Consider the following 18,507-nt stretch of genomic DNA (forward strand, 5'->3'; position numbering starts at 1 on the left):
TACAGATACCCAGGGACTGGCCCTGTGAGTGTAAAGTTGTACTCCCAGCTACATTGCTGAAGTGGAGCAACCAATTCACAGCGCTGGTCCCAGGTCACCTGCACTGCACCGATGGACTCTCGTTAGAATCCTTCTGGGTGGGACTAACATCCACAGGTTTTCCAGTTCTGAGGCTTTGTAACTGTAAATCTATTTTTTATTCCTAGAATCAATTGACTGTGAGTATAAAGGGGAGTAGAATTCTTATTTTCTTTTAGCCATAAAGTTTCAAAATACTTACCTGTATTGAAATTATAAAACATCCACTCACTTAGAAGACAGTATTAATTTTTTAAGAGCCCCATAGGCTTTCAATGACAGTAACAGCTATGACAACCAAACTTCAGTGTGACAGTCATAGCTATTCTGGGAGTCAACAGAAAGCTCTTGCATTGTATTAAACTGCACTGACTTCCTGAGCAGCCAATAACCAACTAACCAATGAAAGGTTGCACCTGGGAGACAATGGATGAAACACCGTGGTCTGAGCAGAAAACCACCAGTCTTGGCATCCAGTGAAGATGTGTCCTATTATTCCTTATTTTTCTTTAATCTATTAAGCCACTGCAGGGGAAATGTGAATACAATTATTTATATTAAAAAAAGATAGAAGGCTCCTCAAAGAGGAACATTTTAAATCAATACAAGCCAGTTCTGCAACAATCAATTATCCGGCATAGTTTAATAGCTCTGCATTTATTGACAAAAGGGATGCTGTGGTTTCCCATACTCCAAGGTGTCGTCTCCATCCACATCAAGATCTGCATCACTGTCATGATTTTCTTTACTGCTGCAGGTGACAAACCCAGATCCTATGTTGAAAACAAAAACAAAGATGGAAAATAAGGTGAAAACAAGACTGCTTCTACACAGTACATATAACAATGGTTTAAAATCAGAATAGAAAATTCTCTCTATATAATTGGCAAAATAACACTTTACATATTTTGGAGAACATACCAATTTACATATTTTGGCAGATCTGCACTGTAACATAAAACATACTTTTATTGTTCCATTATGTGCTCAATGCTACCTGCTTCACCAAGCAGAAACCATTCATTTTATACATAAAGTCATGTTTATTATCTCCTTGGTTTCTATGTACGCCTCTGAATTTTCAATGCCAACTTCAAACCAAACAAAGACACCAAATAATTACTTTCTGAAAGCCAATCTACACATTGGGGAATGGTGCACTTTACATCATTTTTGATATAAGGCAAGTGGCAATACACACATTTGGACAATACAGCTAATGGTCTGACACAGAGTCATAAACAAATACAAAAACATTAAGTTCCTTCCATTGTCTGGCTGTGCTGGAAACAGAGGAAGGACAAGGAGAATAAAACTACTTTATACAAATCTTAAAACAGGTATGGAACAAAACTGAGTAATACTTTGCATATCACTTAGACACAAAGCAGAAACCACAAAAATCAATTCTTCTTGTCATTCGCAAAGGATCACAGCAAACAAGGTGTGCATCAGTCACAAAGTCATTCAGGACAACACTTAACAGTCTCTGGCACCTGCCTGGAATGATGGCAAGGTACATATGATACACAAATTTAAAAAAAGCAGATGCAGGGTTTCAACACAAAACATTGATAATTCTTTTCCTGCCACAGATACTGCTTGACCCGCTGAATTGCTCTAAGAGATTGTTTGTTGTTCATAAAGGGGTTGCTACTAAATAGGTAACATGTTACTTAACTGAATGTGGAATCAAAAAATAATGGACCTTCCAGAACCTCCATTCACCATCGTAACATGAGCTTCATAACTGGTCCCGGCAGCCAACGTTATTCCTTGTCAGGAATCAAGTGTGCACCTTAGGACTTGGTAATGCCTCAGGGACCAGTCAAACACTGGCAACAAAAATGTTAAAATTTTTGAGGTCCACTTCCACAGCAGCTTTCATACAATGTCAAGTCAAGTCACTTTTATTGTCTTTTCGACCGTAACTGCTAGTAAAAATGAGACAACATTTTTTCAGGACCATGGTGTTACATGACATAGTCCAAAAACTAGACTGAACTACTTAAAAAACACAGGAAAAAACTACACTAGACTACAGACCTACCCAGGACTGCATAAAATGCACAAAACAGTGCAGGTGTTACAATAAATAATAAACAAGACAACAGGCACAGTAGAGGGCAGTAAGTTGGTGTCAGTCTGGACTCTGGGTATTGAGGAGTCTGATAGCTTGAGGGAAGAAACTGTTATATAGTCTGGTCATGAGAGCCCACATGCTTCGGTGCCTTTTCCCAGATGGCAGGAGGGAGAAGAGTATGTATGAGGGTTGCGTGGGGTCCTTCATAATGCAGTTTACTTTGCGGATGCAGCGTGTAGTGTAAACGTCCGTAATGGCCGGAACAGAGACCCCGATGATCTTCTCAGCTGACCTCACTATCCGCTGCAGGGTCTTGAGATCTGAGATGGTGCAATTTCCGAACCAGGCAGTGATGCAGCTGTTCAGGATACTCCCAATACAACCCCTGTAGAATGTGATGAAGATGGGGGTCAGAGATGGACTTTCCTCAGCCTTCGGAGAAAGTAGAGACACTGCTGGGCTTTCTTTGCTATGGAGCTGGTGTTGAGGGACCAGATGAGATTCTCCGCCAGGTGAACACCAAGAAATTTAGTGCTGTTACCGATCTCTACCGAGGAGCCATCGATATTCAGCAGGGAGTGGTCGCTCCATGCCCTCCTGAAGACAACAACCATCTCTTTTGTTTTGTTCACATTCAGAGACAGGTTGTTGGCTCTGCACCAGTCTGTCAGCCGCTGCACTTCCTCTCTGTAAGCTGACTCGTCGTTCTTACTGATGAGACCCACAACGGTCCTGTCATCAGCGAACTTGATGATATGGTTCGAGTTGTGTGTTGCAGCACAGTCATGGGTCAGCAGAGTGAACAGCAGTGGACTGAGCACACAGCCCTGGGGGACCCCGTGCTCAGTGTGATGGTATTGGAGATGCTGCTCCTGATCCAGACTGACATGAGGTCTCCCAGTCAGGAAGTCTAGGATCCAGTTGCAGAGGGAGGTGTTCAGGCCCAGTAGGCTCAGCTTCCCAGTCAGTTTCTGAGGAATGATTGTGTTGAATGCTGAACTGAAGTCTATGAACAGCATTCGAACATACGTGTCTTTTTTGTTCAGGTGGGTTAGGGCCAGGTGGAGGGTGATGTTAATGGCGCTGTCTGTTGAGCAGTACACAAACTGCAGGGGGTCCAGTGAGGGGGACAGCAGGGTCTTGATATGCCTCATAACGAGCCTCTCGAAACATTTCATGATGATGGATGTGAGTGCAACAGGATGGCAGTCATTTAGGCAGGACACTGAAGACTTCCTCAGCACAGGGATGATGGTGGCGGCCTTGAAGCATGTTGGAATGGTGGCGCTGCTCAGGGTGGTGTTGAAGATGTCAGTGAGAACATCTGCTAGCTGGTCTGCACATCCTCTGACCATTCTACCAAGGACGTTGTCTGGTCCAGCAGCCCTCCTTAGGTTGCCCCTGCACAAGGTTCTTCTCACATCAGCCACGGTGAGACACAGCACCTGGTCATTTGTAGGAGGGGTGGACTTCCTCACCGCCACGTCATTTTCCACCTCAAAATGGGCGTAGAAGTTATTCAGCACATCTGGGAGGGACGCATCACCTGCACAGTCAGGTGATGTTGTCCTGTAATTGGTGATGTCCTGGTTGCCCTTCCACATGCGCCACATGTCGCCGCTGTTCTAGAAGTGGCTGTGGATTAGCTGGGCATGTGCACGCTTTGCCCCTCTGATGGCCCGGGACAGTTTGGCCCTTGCTGTTGTTAGGGCTGCCTTGTCACCTGCTCTGAAGGCGGAGTCACGGGTCCTCAGCAGCGCACGCATCTCCACGGTCATCCATGGCTTCTGGTTAGCGCGTACAGTGATGACCTTGGACAGAGTAACATCATCAATGCACTTGCTGATGTAGCTGGTCACTGATGCTGTGTACTCCTCTAAGTTGGTAGAGTCACCATCGGTTGCAGCCTCCCTGAACATGTGCCAGTCAGTGTGCTCAAAGCAGTCTTGAAGAGCAGAGATGGCTCCTGCTGGCCAGGTTTTCACCTGCTTCTGGACTGATCTGGAGCGCCTGATGAGCGGTCTGTATGCTGGGATTAGCATAACAGAGATGTGGTCTGAGTAACCGAGGTGGGGACGGGGCTCTGCCCGGTACTCGTTGGGGATGCTTGTGTAAACCAGGTCCGATGTGTTCTTCCCCCCCCCCCCCACCCCCCGCCATTGCAAAGTCCACATACTGATGGAATTTGGGGAGCATTGAAGTAAGGTTCACGTGGTTAAAATCTCCAGCAACAATAAACAGTCCATCAGGGTGTGCGTTCTGCAATGCTCATTCTTGCCACTGAATATGCTCTAGAATTTAGGGGAGCTAATTTCTGCTGGATAAAGAAATTTTCTTAATCAAGGCCCACACCTCACCTATGAGTAGTGTTTTATTCCAGCTGGTTAGTTCAGCCATACAACCTCATTACCTCAATGAAATTAGGGCGAGACAACAAAAGCAGCCATGCAGCAATGCCACCATTCTGTGGAGTAAATAAGGAAACAGAAATCCATCTGCAGTTGTAACTGTCATTTGGGTCAAGAAATACCGAATATCTACATTTGTAGAATATGAGAAAGGTTTATTGTACATCAGGAATGAGCAGTCGTATGTGGTGAAGGGGCAAGAATCCCACTGATCTTCAATCACTGGTCATTCACTTGGAACAATTTTATAAGTTGGTGACAAAAAAGGAGAGAACTGAGGAAATGGTGAATTAAAACATTACAAATTTCACCCTTCTCAACTTAGCCCATTTTTATTCAATGTTTAAAATGAAGGGAAATCAAGAACAATTATATTTTTCTGCTGCTTACTTGTTAAAGCAGATTACCAGGAACTGAGCAGCAGGAAATGTGATGAATAAAGAAGTGCTATGAGGTACAGCAAAATGATCAGAAAAGGACTGCAGAAACTAGTCATGTTACTGCAATACAGGAATTCTGCTGTGGAGCTTGTTAGCTTGCTTTTATTGGGCAGGCAAGTTATACTTCACTCACAACTGATCTGGATTTCACGTTTTTCACCAATGTACAGCCAATCCTCAAAATTCTGCATTATTCTCACTGAAGTTATCAGAAGTCTAAATTTTAATTTTAATTTGCTTTGGACATTTTTTGCAATATTCCAGGGTATGTACCATTCCAGGGTAGGTTTAGTTCTTGCTATGAGGTGGATGAACAGACGACCTACTTCACTAGACAGGAGAATCTTACCAAACTCTGTTGAATACAATTTTTATAATATATTGTTCAGATGTTCAACTGGAATGAAATTCTTTGAGCTTTAATTTCTGACTTTTTAAAATGCTGCCTACTTAAAGCTGTCTTTTTAACCTTCAACCAATACAAATAGCAAGCAGATAAGACATGGGTCATTTAACAGAGAAAAACAAAGTAATGCAGCAGTTCCTTGTTTCTTCGACATTCTTTCACAGAATGTGACAAGTAATTCAGGCGCCAATCTTGAATGACACCTCTATAAGTCCCTGACACTACCGGAGACAAACTTCCCCATCAATCACCCTCTACCTATCAGAACTACTTAACTAGCTTCTGAACTGCTGAGAGAGGAAGCAAAGGGCTTGTGCTGCAGTAACCCAATCCAATCCTGTCAAATACATCCCAAATCCCAATAGGCCAAGGCTTCTGCCCAACTAATTAACATTACATGTTGAAAGAGAGGAGAAAGTGGAATTTCCAAGTGCTGAGTTGTTAATAAGCCTTAAATTTTATAAGTGCAAGTTACCTCAAAAGACAACACAACTAATAATCCAAGGACCCTGGCTGCTAACCCAAAAGAAAATCACTGTTAATTTAATCAATTGATCAGTTCATTGATTTGAAGTCATGACTGCTTGTTAACCATGCAGAGCAAAAACCCACGACTGCACGACCGCAGAAAGCTGTCATTGATTTTTTTCACCTGCCATTCAGTGCACATCCTGAATAGAATTGCAACTTTGTGCAAAGGGGAGCTAGGGGTTTCAAAGTTAAATTAGTTACAGATGCAATCAGGGTGTCTTCTGTAAACTCTATTGATTGAACAGCTGACAGTCCTACACAGAACAACTCTGCTAGTCAATCGCCTCAGATGTCACCTGCCACTTTGCTGAATAGTTGACAATGCAATTATCTGGTGTGGAGGTAAGAAGTTGCCGTGTGTCAAATATAGTTAGCCCCCATCAGAAGCTGCTCAAAAGGCCTACTAACTGTGTGTGTTCTTATATGCACACAAGCTGTGTGTTTAGCAAGACGTACAACATGCCAATTACTTTCAAACTTGTATAGAGAGAGATGCGTGAAAGAGACAATTTCAGAAGATTTGTTTGGTCAGGTTTGCTGAGGAGATTTATGTGTGTATATATATAAATAAATAAAATCAAAATAAGATGGCATCAAATCATTGTCAATCACATATTGCATGTGTAAAGAAGAAATTTCAACATTTATTAATATTATGGCAATAGACTCCCAAGTATTCATTATGCATTTTGGTTGAATTACTGTTTCTTGAAGAGCAGGTTTGCAAGAGTATACCAGGACATATTTCTTTAAATTATTGGATTGTGAAACCTAAACATTGTCATGGCATTGTGTAAAACTAAATTTTAAAAGCTGTTTAATTCATGAAGGAAAAGCAGAAAGTGAAAGCTGTTTTTAACTCAGAAACTCAACTCATTTACTTAATGCACTTCTTGAAAGGAATTTGCCTCTCTTATTTGTGATTTAGTCCCACACTAGATCATTCTCCCTATATGTCTTTCAAAGAGGACTGGTAAACTGTTTAGTTGTCAAGGCATTTAAGAAAACAGTTATAAATGTACATATCAAATGACCCCCTTCAATTGAGATTACTTTTAAAAACAAACATAGAGCTACATTATTTTTATTTAGCCATAATGAAAGCAAACTGACTTTTAAAAATGGCTATCAGCCTCAGTTAAAATCTATACCAGTCACCAGTATTTCATTACATTACAAAATCATCTGTTTTCACCAAGTAATTTTGGAAAATAAAGATTTAAAGCAATGATTAAAAAAACAGCCCTCAGCTAGGTAATCATCCAAGTCATCATCCTATCTGGATCCCTATTGAAGATTTTGAGGAGCCCTTCTCAGTGCAGATGGGTACATTCTTCCACACAATACTCCTGCTAACCTATCCACCTGTCCTATCAACTGCTGATCAAAACCACACACCCCAACCAACTCCCAAATTAAATATCTTTGCAAGGCCCTCTTTGGGAGCATCATTCATGGAAAGAAAATTATTTGTCAAACATCCACATAGAGCACTGTGCAAAAATATTAGGGTACATAAGACTTTTAGAAAGTTCTGTACTCGTCAATGAGGAGGAGAGAGAGAGTTTGTAAGTTTGGCATGAACAAAGGATGGGAATTGCTAGGGAGAAACATCACGGAAGGACGTCAAAGAAGGAGTGCCACGGGCGGAGGATAATACAGTTGCAGACACACCCAAATCTGAGACACCAGGAAAGGTCATTTGATGCCAAACAATTGGTTTACTGATCATTACAGCATGTCTCTCTGCTGCTTCCCGCTCCCTCCCTCCTCCATACCCCACTTTCCAATCACTATTCCCCTCTCCCTGTGTCCTTTCCACTCTCAGTCCACAATAGAGACCCATATCAGAATCAGGTTTATCATCAATCACACCTCATGAAATTAGTTTTTTTGGGGGCAGCAATACAAAGCAATACATAAAATTACTATAGTACTGTGCAAAAGTCTTAGGCACCCTAGCTCTCTCTCTCTCTCTCTCTCTCTCTCTCTCTCTATATATATATATATATATATATATGTGTGTGTGTGTGTGTGTGTGCCTGAGACTTTTGCAAAGTACTGTATCTATTACAGAATCAAAGTGGGTAGACATATATCAACAATGCTCAAATGAATGTGGAACACACTCAAAGCATGGTTAGTATGATGACATTATTCCTTTGTGCTGTGTCTGAATTTAGTCCTAAATTAGAAAAGCTAATATCCAATGTCCTGCTACCATATAATTATCAGACCTGCAAGTCAAGGACATCTTTTCATTTTTTCCTGACAAAGCACCTCATGTCAAGTGAAATTACCCCAAAATACAATGATTGTTAAATGAACAAATAAATGAAATGAAGCAGCTATTTTACACAAAGCGCAACTGAACGAAAAGGAAGCAACTACAAAAGTTGGGGGTAGGAGATGGAAACTTTTAGCGTATTTTTGGGTTTTGTCATTGAGGAAAACTTTGACAATCGTACAAAATGCACCTTTTAGGGATCTGTGAAATCCCTTTCCAGATAGCTGGAAATTTCAATGATTTTCTGAAAATTCGTGTTTATTTCCCTCTGTGCATGCATCACTCAACAATTCAGTACTGATCCTGTATTAGTCCATACTGAGATGCACACTTCAAATCCAACAACTGTATGCACAGCAACAAAAACTAATGCAGCTCTTGTTAAGATTTCAATATTGGTTATCCATATAACGTGCTGACTATGACCTCTGTCATAGCTATATACTGATATACAATGTGTCAGATTTCTCCTCTACTAAATAAATCTACATTAGGTCATCTCACCTGGTAAGACACACAAGAATCGATCCACCTCACTAAGGAAAATTTAATCTGATCACTGTTTGTTAGTATCAAAAACATATCACAAGGTCTCCCCCATTTGCTATTCCTGGATAGGAAACATAGTCTCAACAGAAACAGCAAAAATGGGATTTTAGCTCAATATCTTAACCACTCCTTCACACATAAACTAATTTAAAACCCAAAGTTCAATAAATTTCAAATTTGGGAAACCTTAACTCAGAATTTCACAAAGGATTTTAGCAAATCAGCTACAGCACATCATAATAATCTGTATTTTACACTGCTACACACCAGTCTGAGGGAAGAAAACTAAGCAGAACCGAAACTATCCTCAGTTTTAGAGCTAGTATTAATAAAAGCACAGGTTTTCTCAAACATTAACTATTAAAATAGCTAATACCCTACATTTAGAAATAAACACTATAAGCACTACATCACTGTTGTATTTTATACGATTTCAGCAAGTTCTCCCATTTTTCTGAGACCAAAACCTGAAGTAAATACTTCTGTAAATTTCAATCCTCTTTAAATCTCTACAATAGAAAATATAGTGCTATTTCAAAAAGCCCAGCAGAGGTCTGTAAAACATTTTTGCTCAGCCTCCCTCTCTCTCTCTGAAGTTGTCCGGACAGTTTTCCTTACCACGCGTTATCACTTGCTTTAAACAGACTTGGCAGGCAATCTAATCCTCCCTGAAAAGGTCAGTGCCATTTTAACTGCCTTTCAATCACATTATGCATGGTGCAGCACACGTTCTCTGCGATGCCTCCAGCTCTTGTCTAGACTGGATCAATACCTGAGCGATATCACTAGAGGAATGACACATGATGCCAATCGACCCGAAATCCCTAAATGGAACTGAACAGAAGGGAACAACTGGCCGCCTCTGACCTATCGCTACCTAATCTACTTAGTCCCATCTGCTCAGGCCGAAATAACAACCAAAGATTTCCTCAGTCAGTGGTTTGCAGTGAGTGGGGACTTGCTCAGGCAGAACAACCCCCCCCCCCCCCCTCAGCTTTGAAGTCACATTACAAAGCAGGTATGAAAGCAGAGCGTCAAACATTTTCTGATGCCATCATTACTTTCTTATCACCTTGTTCATTCCACAGTTACTATAGTTTCATCCACAGTGTGTCAATAGTTTGCTATCTGTAAATAGCCTCAGTTAGTTACAGTTCAGTCACTTTCTTTAAACTGCAGTGAATCATTTAAAGATGATAGCCTAGTTTAAGCTGTATAAATTCAATTTTGGGGTAAATGGGTTTATTATTACATGATACATTGAATAAAAAAATTAACATGACATAAATGCAAATAAAACTTTAAATATTATGACTTCTTCTATTTAAGCTGTTGTTTGTCTGCCATGTTTATCATCTTGGTGTATCAACAAGAAACATCACGACAGCCCATCTAGCCAATTCCTAAGTGAATAAATACACAGCATTCCCTCTGCACACCATTTTAGTACTTCTTTTGTGGCATAACCTATCCATCCTCACATGAAAATAGCTACTTAATAGCTACTAATGTGTGTGAAACCAATTCAAAGAGCTGAGGAGAGGGAATAAAAGTCATAATTACTACTCCACATCAGTAAGAACTTGGGATAGCTACACAGGTCTATTTTGGAACTTGGGCACTGATGCTATATAGCAGATGACAAAAATGAAGCAATCAAAAATCCTTATGAACACTCTCTACAAAAAGCCCTCAAAACGGAAAACTTCTGAGAACATTTCAAACACAGAAATCAGGGGCACCAATCAATTACTCCACCCTAAGAGGCTGTATATTACTTTCTTTGAAAAATATGCTTAAGTTTTTTTTTACTTGTCCAGAACTGCTCATACTTCAAATTTGAGGAGTTCAAATTTTCCTGCTCCCACATTAATTTCTACATTTTGAAACAACACAATAAGGTCCAATAGGAAGACCATGATGTGGTTTCTTGAAAATGTTGCTAAGTATATACTCCTCTCCTTTCAGGCTAGTTGAGAATACAGACTTGTTCTCTGGCCGACATGACAGGCCCAGCCGTGAAGCGCATCTGACACAAACTCTGTAGCTTTCATTAGAAAAACGGTACAAATTGATCGCAGACCTTGTACCTGCAATCCCCCTGGCAGCTCCCACTAGACACAGCTTTTTTAATATTTTATAACTTTTGAAATGAGACACTGTGCTCCTTGCCCTAGCTCATTTAGGTAAAACAAGGGAGATAACAGGGAATTTTGTTTGACAAGCTCTCATTTCTCAGCTATTCTGCCCTCAGTGATCCAAAAGCAGAGCCTCACTAAAATTACATTCCCAGGACTGGTCAAGTTAAGGTCAAATATTAGGAATGAGCAAATGGCTTGATTTGAGAGATTTCTTTAAAGGAAATTTACCGGCAGAATTTTGGTCTTTCTTAAGAGTTTTCTGCAGAACAAGACTTTGCCGATCCTCAGCAACTACAGAAGATATTCATTAATGTTTTAACAAAATCTATATTAACTTCTGATAAGAAATAAATACGTAAGTAAGAATTTGTTTTTAAATTCCAAAACAGAATGTCTGTTCTAGTAACAATAACCCTTCATACTGCCCTTGAAGAGATGCTATGTAATTAAAAGATTACATTCAGCAGATCAATGTTTCAGTATAAAAACCCTTTACAGAATTTGGAAAGAGAGAAAACAAGTCAGCTTCAAGTTCCAAAGAAGGTGGAGGTTGGCATAAAGAGGGATGACAATATCTATTATAGGTATGAAACCTTAACTGCTTCTCTATCCAAAAATGAGGGTCTGTTGAGGGCCTCCAGTTGTCATTGCAGATTTCCAGCATTTGCAGGCTTCTGATTTTAATTTCCTCTTGAAAGATAGTATCTTCTCAGACTAGCGGTGTAGTACATCGACACTACTACTTAGATAAGGGGATCACGTTCTAAGATTTTTACCCAGTAATATCGATCAAGTGGCAAAATTGTTCCAACTCATGATAGTATATGACTTGAAAAGGAACATTCAATAACAACCCAAATGCCTGTTACTCTGGTTTTTCTAGTCAGAGGACTGTACTGGGAGATGCTGTTAATGAAGCTTTGTCAGTGCTGAGTGGTGTTGTTCATGAAGCTTAGTTGCAACTGAACATCCAAGAGATAATCGAACTTGGAATAATAGTACTTCACTGATGAAGAAGTGGATGCTCAAAATGGGTGCCGATAAAATAGGCTGTTTTATCCTAATTCAAAAGACAAAGCATGTGGAAAGCATTCTATCTTTGTGTCCCTTTGACAATGGAAATACTTAGTAAAGTCAGAAGAATTCTGAGCTTCTGACCCATAATACATCTCTTTAATGTTACAAATTATGACAACAAGCTTTGAAATTGCACTTCAAGTTTCCAAACAAATTCCGTAACAGGTAACACTGTCAAACACTGTCAAGAATTATTCTATGAACTATTCTATTAATGAAGTTTTGCATGCCAAGCAGCTGCCCTGATTGGCATCTTGTTAGCTCTCTCAAAGTAAATTTACATGCTTCCTTTCAACCCACAGAGCCGATGCCTCAAGAGAATTTCCTCAATTCCATTGCCCTGATTATTTTGCTGCAAACCATTCTCTCTCACATGCCCACAGACACCTCAATTCTTCCATCAGCCTCTGGTACTACACTAATATGCCTGAAGGAGAAAATCAGACTAACAGGAGGGAACTATATGCAGTTACAGGAGAACATGCAAACTTCACAGACAGCACCAGAGAATCTGAATCAATTGCAGTTTTCTGGAGCTGTGAACCTGACATTTAAGGTGCTTTAAATGCACTATCACCATGTCACCCTTCCTAGGAAAGGCTTGTTTCAGCTCAAAGAAGTTAAGATGTACTCAAATCCTAACACACATGCCTAAAAGATAAGCCAATTTTTCATTATATATTAATTTTGCTAAAACGTAGCAATGTAGGGACGACAGCATTTATCGCCTAACACCAAGTAAATGAGCTACACATCTTGAAATATTACAGTCCTTCTGCTGAAGATGCTACTACAATGTGGCGTAGATGTCAGGACCTGGAACCGAGTAATGATGAAATTACATTGATATACTTTAAAAGTTTTGACTTAAAAAAGAATATTTGGTGTTCCCGTTTTCTTCAAGTCTTGTTCTTTTTGGTGCAAGAGCTGGCAGTATAGGAAATGCTACAGAATGCTCAGAATAACCTAGGCATTCTGTAGAAGTAGACAAAGTTGCCACTATGTGCCAGCAAAGGGAAGGAATATATAGGATGTTGGACAAGATGCCAATTGTCAGCTGCTTTGTCCACTGTGTACGTATACACACACACGCACACACTGCACTCTCATTGCTGTTACGCTTTATTGTGCATTGCTATTGTTTTACATTGTTCAATGCACTGTGTAATGATCTGATCTGCATGACAAGTTTTTCACTGTTTCTTAGTACATGTGACAGTAATAAACCAATAGTAATACCAAATATTGATGAAAGGGGCTTGCTTATTGGTTAGGCTACTGAATATCAAGGGCAAGTTGTAAAGACTCCTAATGGTTAGAGACAATCCTTGTCTGGCAATTTAATGATGCTACTTTTGTATAGTTCTTGCTCCATTTAGGCATGAACTGATTCATTTGTTGAGGAGTTGTCAATAGAATTGAGCTAAGTTATTACAAAAAAAACCTTACAAGTGAAGTCAGTAGATCAAGCCAGAGGATTAAATATTGCCTTAAACATACTTAAGATAAAAATAAATGTTCAGGTACCAAAATTAGGAGTAAGGGTTTTAAGAAATAATTTTTAAAAATTTAAAAACATAAACATAACAAAGCAGAGACTTCTACTGTGTGGAAACAACAATCTCTGAACCAACAATATCAATAAACTAGATTATAGGTTATTATAGCTCAAAAGCAATGTCACGTCTGTAAACAGCAACCCACCTCCCAAAGATGTTCTGGGAAGATGATCAATAAAAACAATAACTTGCTTTAACTTTATTTTTACTTCCCACTAGAGCTAACTAGACCATCACCATTGTTGACCAACATTTTAGTTAATAATTATAAAAGTTTGATTAGCTAACAGTCGCAGAATAAAACCTTGAAAATTTTGCATACCTCGAAAACCACCTTCTAATAAGGTTGTAGCGCGTATTCTCTTCTGCCCACACCATTCATATTCTTCAAATCTGTTCCCACTTGCACTCTCATTTTCTATGTCCACAGATTCATCATCATTTGTGTAAGAACCATCTCTCTGTAAAATAAAATAAACCATTTTAATAATTCATGCTTTAGCTAGTTTAACTGGGCTGAAATTCTGCTGTTACTACTTGGCAGGTCCACAATGGCTAACTACAATGTGTGTGGCAATGCATTCAGGATTTTCATGTCTGAACATTAGAGCATGGAACTGGGAACGTGCTGGACATCAGATGCATCCTCACCAGACCCTCACTGTGTCCGTGGACTCACTAGTTGTTGGAATTAGAAATTCAATACGCTTCATATCTGATCCTTCAGCTCTACTACAGCCATAGAGTAGATACATTTACTGTTACTTCATTCAAGATGGATTTACTTCAATTTATATTTATGTTTTAATTAATTGGCATTTAATGTGCTTTAAATACATTTATTAATATTGTAAAATAGATTAATTTACTTTTTTTAAACTTTGTTTTCTGATGAATTTGATAATCAGTGAAAAGGCTTCCTTAATAGCATAGGTTGTCAGAAGGCCACTGAATCCATCTGTGAGCTGACTGTAGGCAAGGCTTTTGTTCCCACTGCCTGCAGATCAAGGAATGCTTGTAGTCTGCTGCATTTTATGGAAGGGCTGCAGAAGTGACAATGGCAGTAAGCTAGGGCCATGCTGCCACGAAAATTTGTTTGGCTGCAGGGCTAATGAGAATAGGGCCGTACGCTTAAACTACGATCAGAGTTCAGTACATTGAGTTGAATTCAATTTACTTACTTTCTGCTCTTTACAGAAACAACTGGACTCAGTTCAATATGTAATTTATCCACTTGTGCAAGACTATAATTTCCTCAAACAGGGTTTCCCAAATGAAAATTCCAGTTTGTCACTTCTTACATTTACTACACAATACATAATATCTCCTTTCTAATAAAGCAGCTTGTTCTGCTTTCATATGAAATACAACTAATTTTTTTTAATGTTCCTGCCCCCACACCAAATAAAAATCTTCTACTCTTATTTTCACTCCTTTTTCTGTGGTTTCCTTCCCAATCGAAGTTTAATCAAAAAGCTACGCTCTTGGCAGTAATAATTTACATAGGAATCTGCATTTCTTGGAAGGTAATTGTATGGACTAGCTGCATTGTCCTGTTTCTTTGTGGTTCATTAGAAAAATAGAGAAAACGTTAATGTAGGACTGCATACATTGGGAATATCGAGATATCTCCTAAAACAAGAATGAAATTAAAGCTTACGAAACATCTTTAATTGTAAGTTTATCCAAAGAATGTATCAGACTTAAGTAGATTGATTTAACTAGTCTGCAATTGGGAAAAGTTATTATACTGCGATAAAGAGAGTCATGGTGAGTACAAAAACAGGCCTTTTGCCCCAACTTGTCAATGGCAACCATAATGTCTTTCTAAGCCAGACCCATTTGCCTGCAGTTGCCCCAGATCCCTCAAGACTTTTTCTATACATGGACCTGATCAACTATCTCTGAAACATTGTAATTTATTTGGTCACCCTCCCTCAGCACTCCAGGATAAGTGTTTCAGACTATTGAGGTTCCAGTTGTAACTCAAGCACTCTAGTACCAATGCCATCCTTGTGAACCTCTTCTGTACCTTTTCCAGCTAAATGACATCCTTCCTGGATGGGTGACCAGAACTGTGCACAATGCTCCCAACGTGATCTCACCAATGACTTGTTTAAGTGTAATATGATGTCCTAACTCCTGTACACAATACACAAAACAATAAAGTTCATGACATACAATATGTCAGTGATAATAAAACTTAAGGAAAGCATACCAAACACTTTCTTTAGCACCCCATCTATGGGCGTTACCAGGTCTTTACCCCTACGTCTTTCTATTTTACAACATTGTCCAGGGCCCTCTCAACTCCTGCCCCGATTTAAATGGCCAAAATGCAATATATTGCACTTGTCCATGTTGAATTTCATCTGAAATTCCTTGTTCCACTTTCCCAGTACATTTAATTCAGGTTGTAGTTTTAGATAACCTTCTTCCCTGTCCATTACACCACCCAGCATTGGTCACACACCTTTATTTTCAATAACTCTCCACTATCACCCTCTGACTCCATCCACTGAGGCAATTTTGTATCCAATTGGCTAGTTCACTCTGGATCCCACTTTCCAGACTAGCCTACCATGTGGACTAATTCAAAAGCCTTGCTAAATTCCACATGAACCACATCTACCATCCTGTCCTCATCAATTCTATTTATCACCTCTTCAAAAAACTCTTATCGAATTCAAATTATAGATCATATTGTACAAAAGTTATCAAGATGATTTGTCGAAGTTATCTTTTTCTTATCAATGTATTGGCTTTCTGAGTACACCTTTCAATATGCTGATGCCTTATGCAAGAATATAATAGGGTCTATATAGCAGCTTCTAAATTTATCAATGCAAATTATTAGGAGAAATCAAAAGGAACACAGCAACCCAAGGTATGCCTAGCCTAAGTTGTGCAGAAGAGAAGCAAAGAACTTTGTATATTCAAAAAAAACAAGCATCCAATTATCTATTTGCCATCTCCATAATTATTTTACTTAAATTTTAATAGTTTTCAAATATTTAGCATGTAAGTTTCATTTGATAACTATGATACAGTGGAACAAAATTTATCCAAACAGGTAATGTGGTAAGAAATGAACATCTGTAATTACTAATCACGAAGGGAAAATTCAGGCAATTTTCAAAACAACCTTTAGTAAATAAAATTATGTATGAGAGCATTAATTTCAAAAAGTATAATAATTTTAGACCTAGAAGTAAGACCAAAGACAAGTACAGCTTTGGAAGAAGTCACCTGGTCCATGAGGCCAGTTTGGCTCTTTGAAATAGCTGTTTCACTATTAAGTCCACTTCTGATAAATTTTTCCCTTAAAACTGGAGTTGAAGTATTTATCCATGTAACTTTTAAAAATCACTCCTGAATCCTCGTCCAGATAACAACTTACTGCTTCTAACAAAATCCCACTTAACATACTACTTGTGTGATAATTTGCAGCAGAATTTAAAATCTCTGTTTTTACTTACTATGACAAGTCCAGCAGTACAACCTCTTATTCTATAGAAACTAGAGGTCCTAGCAAATGATTTACAGGACAGATTAGAAGGAACTCTCAATGAGTGGCAGTAATAGTAAATGATTACTTTACAGCAGATTTTATTCTGGGAGATAAAGGTGAAGTCTGCAGTAAGTTAACCGCAGGAAATAGAAATAAGGAAAATATCAGCTCAGCTGCTATTCATTAGAGTCCTTAAACCAACACTGAATGCATGTCCTTTGCCCAGGTATTAAAAAGTTTGTAAGAGCCTTCATCAATGATTCTTACTCTATCATAAGGTCAGAGGAAGAAATGTTTGCTGATGATTGCATGACATTCAGCTCCTCAGAAAATGAAGTAGTCCAAGCTTGCACAAATCAAGGTCAGCCTAACATTCCGACATGGGCTAATAAGTGGCAAGTTATAGTCAGTAATAGTAATGCACATAAATGCCATGCAATGATCACTTCCAACAAGAGAGTCTAACCAATAGAGCCTGGCATTTAATGGCATTATCATTACTAAGCTCCCACAGACTGACAAGAAAATGAACAAGCCATAGGAAAACAGACTGAAAGATCAGCTCAGAGACTGGGTATTCTATAGTGAGTAACTCACAGCATGACAGTCAATAGCATTTTCACTATTTACCGGGCACAAGTCAGAAATCTGATGGGACATTTATCTGATTCAGCAACACTACTGAAGTTACTAGTGAATCCTCACAGGTAATAACTATACTCCAGACCATAAAACTAAACACTACCTAGGACAATGTAGCCAGTTTGACTAGTAACCCATGCAGCATCCTAAATATTGACCACAATGCAGTATCTTCAGAGTGTAATATCTGAAAATTTCACTGCAGTTATTCATCCAGCCTATTCACCCATCCCACAACCTTCAGTCAAATAGGATAAGGCCAAATAGTAAATAAATCGTCCCCATGTTAATGACAGGGTTCCTTTCCAGAGAACTGTTTGTAACCTGATCAGTTTGTAATGTGTCTGTCCAGCAATATATTTAAATAAACATACAGGGAGATATAGGGCAATATGTAGTTGAATCAGGGTATTTAACTCAACCATTCAGATTCCTCTGCAAGAAGGTCAGAATACCATATAAGTTGTTAGCAACCCCATCAACCTGTGTAATAACTTTGAGTGATCTCTGGATGTGGATCTCAAGATCCCTCAGTTCTTCCAGACTGCTAAGATTCCTGCCATTAACTTTGTACTGTGCTGTCAAGTTCGAAATTCCAAAGTGGATCACTTCATACTTTTCTGGACTGAACTCCATCTATCTCCATCTCCATCAATCCAGCTCCAGGAAGGAAGAAGTTGGGAAATCAGCAGTTCACTCAGACGCAGTGGGCACTCCAGATCCAATCAAACGTATACTTGTTCATCTTGTATGATCACAAGTCACTGCTAGAGACTATGAACATCCACTGTTCAA

The 18,507-nt window shown here is 39.2% G+C and overlaps 1 protein-coding gene across 9 annotated transcripts in view; it reads right to left on the reverse strand.

Moving 5' to 3' along the window:
• The window catches only part of rnf220a (ring finger protein 220a), a 467,383-nt gene that overhangs the window by 78,109 nt on the left and 370,767 nt on the right, over window positions 1-18,507 (reverse strand). For all 9 annotated transcript variants that reach the window (XM_059984135.1, XM_059984137.1, XM_059984131.1 and 6 more), the window contains 2 exons: window positions 13,882-14,020; window positions 755-851 (listed from right to left, as the gene is read on the reverse strand). In XM_059984135.1, coding sequence (XP_059840118.1) covers window positions 755-851; window positions 13,882-14,020 — 236 coding nt within the window. The remainder of the gene's footprint in view (window positions 1-754; window positions 852-13,881; window positions 14,021-18,507) is intronic.

This window comes from Hypanus sabinus, chromosome 11 (genome assembly GCF_030144855.1).
Source record: "Hypanus sabinus isolate sHypSab1 chromosome 11, sHypSab1.hap1, whole genome shotgun sequence".
Classification (NCBI taxonomy): domain Eukaryota; kingdom Metazoa; phylum Chordata; class Chondrichthyes; order Myliobatiformes; family Dasyatidae; genus Hypanus; species Hypanus sabinus.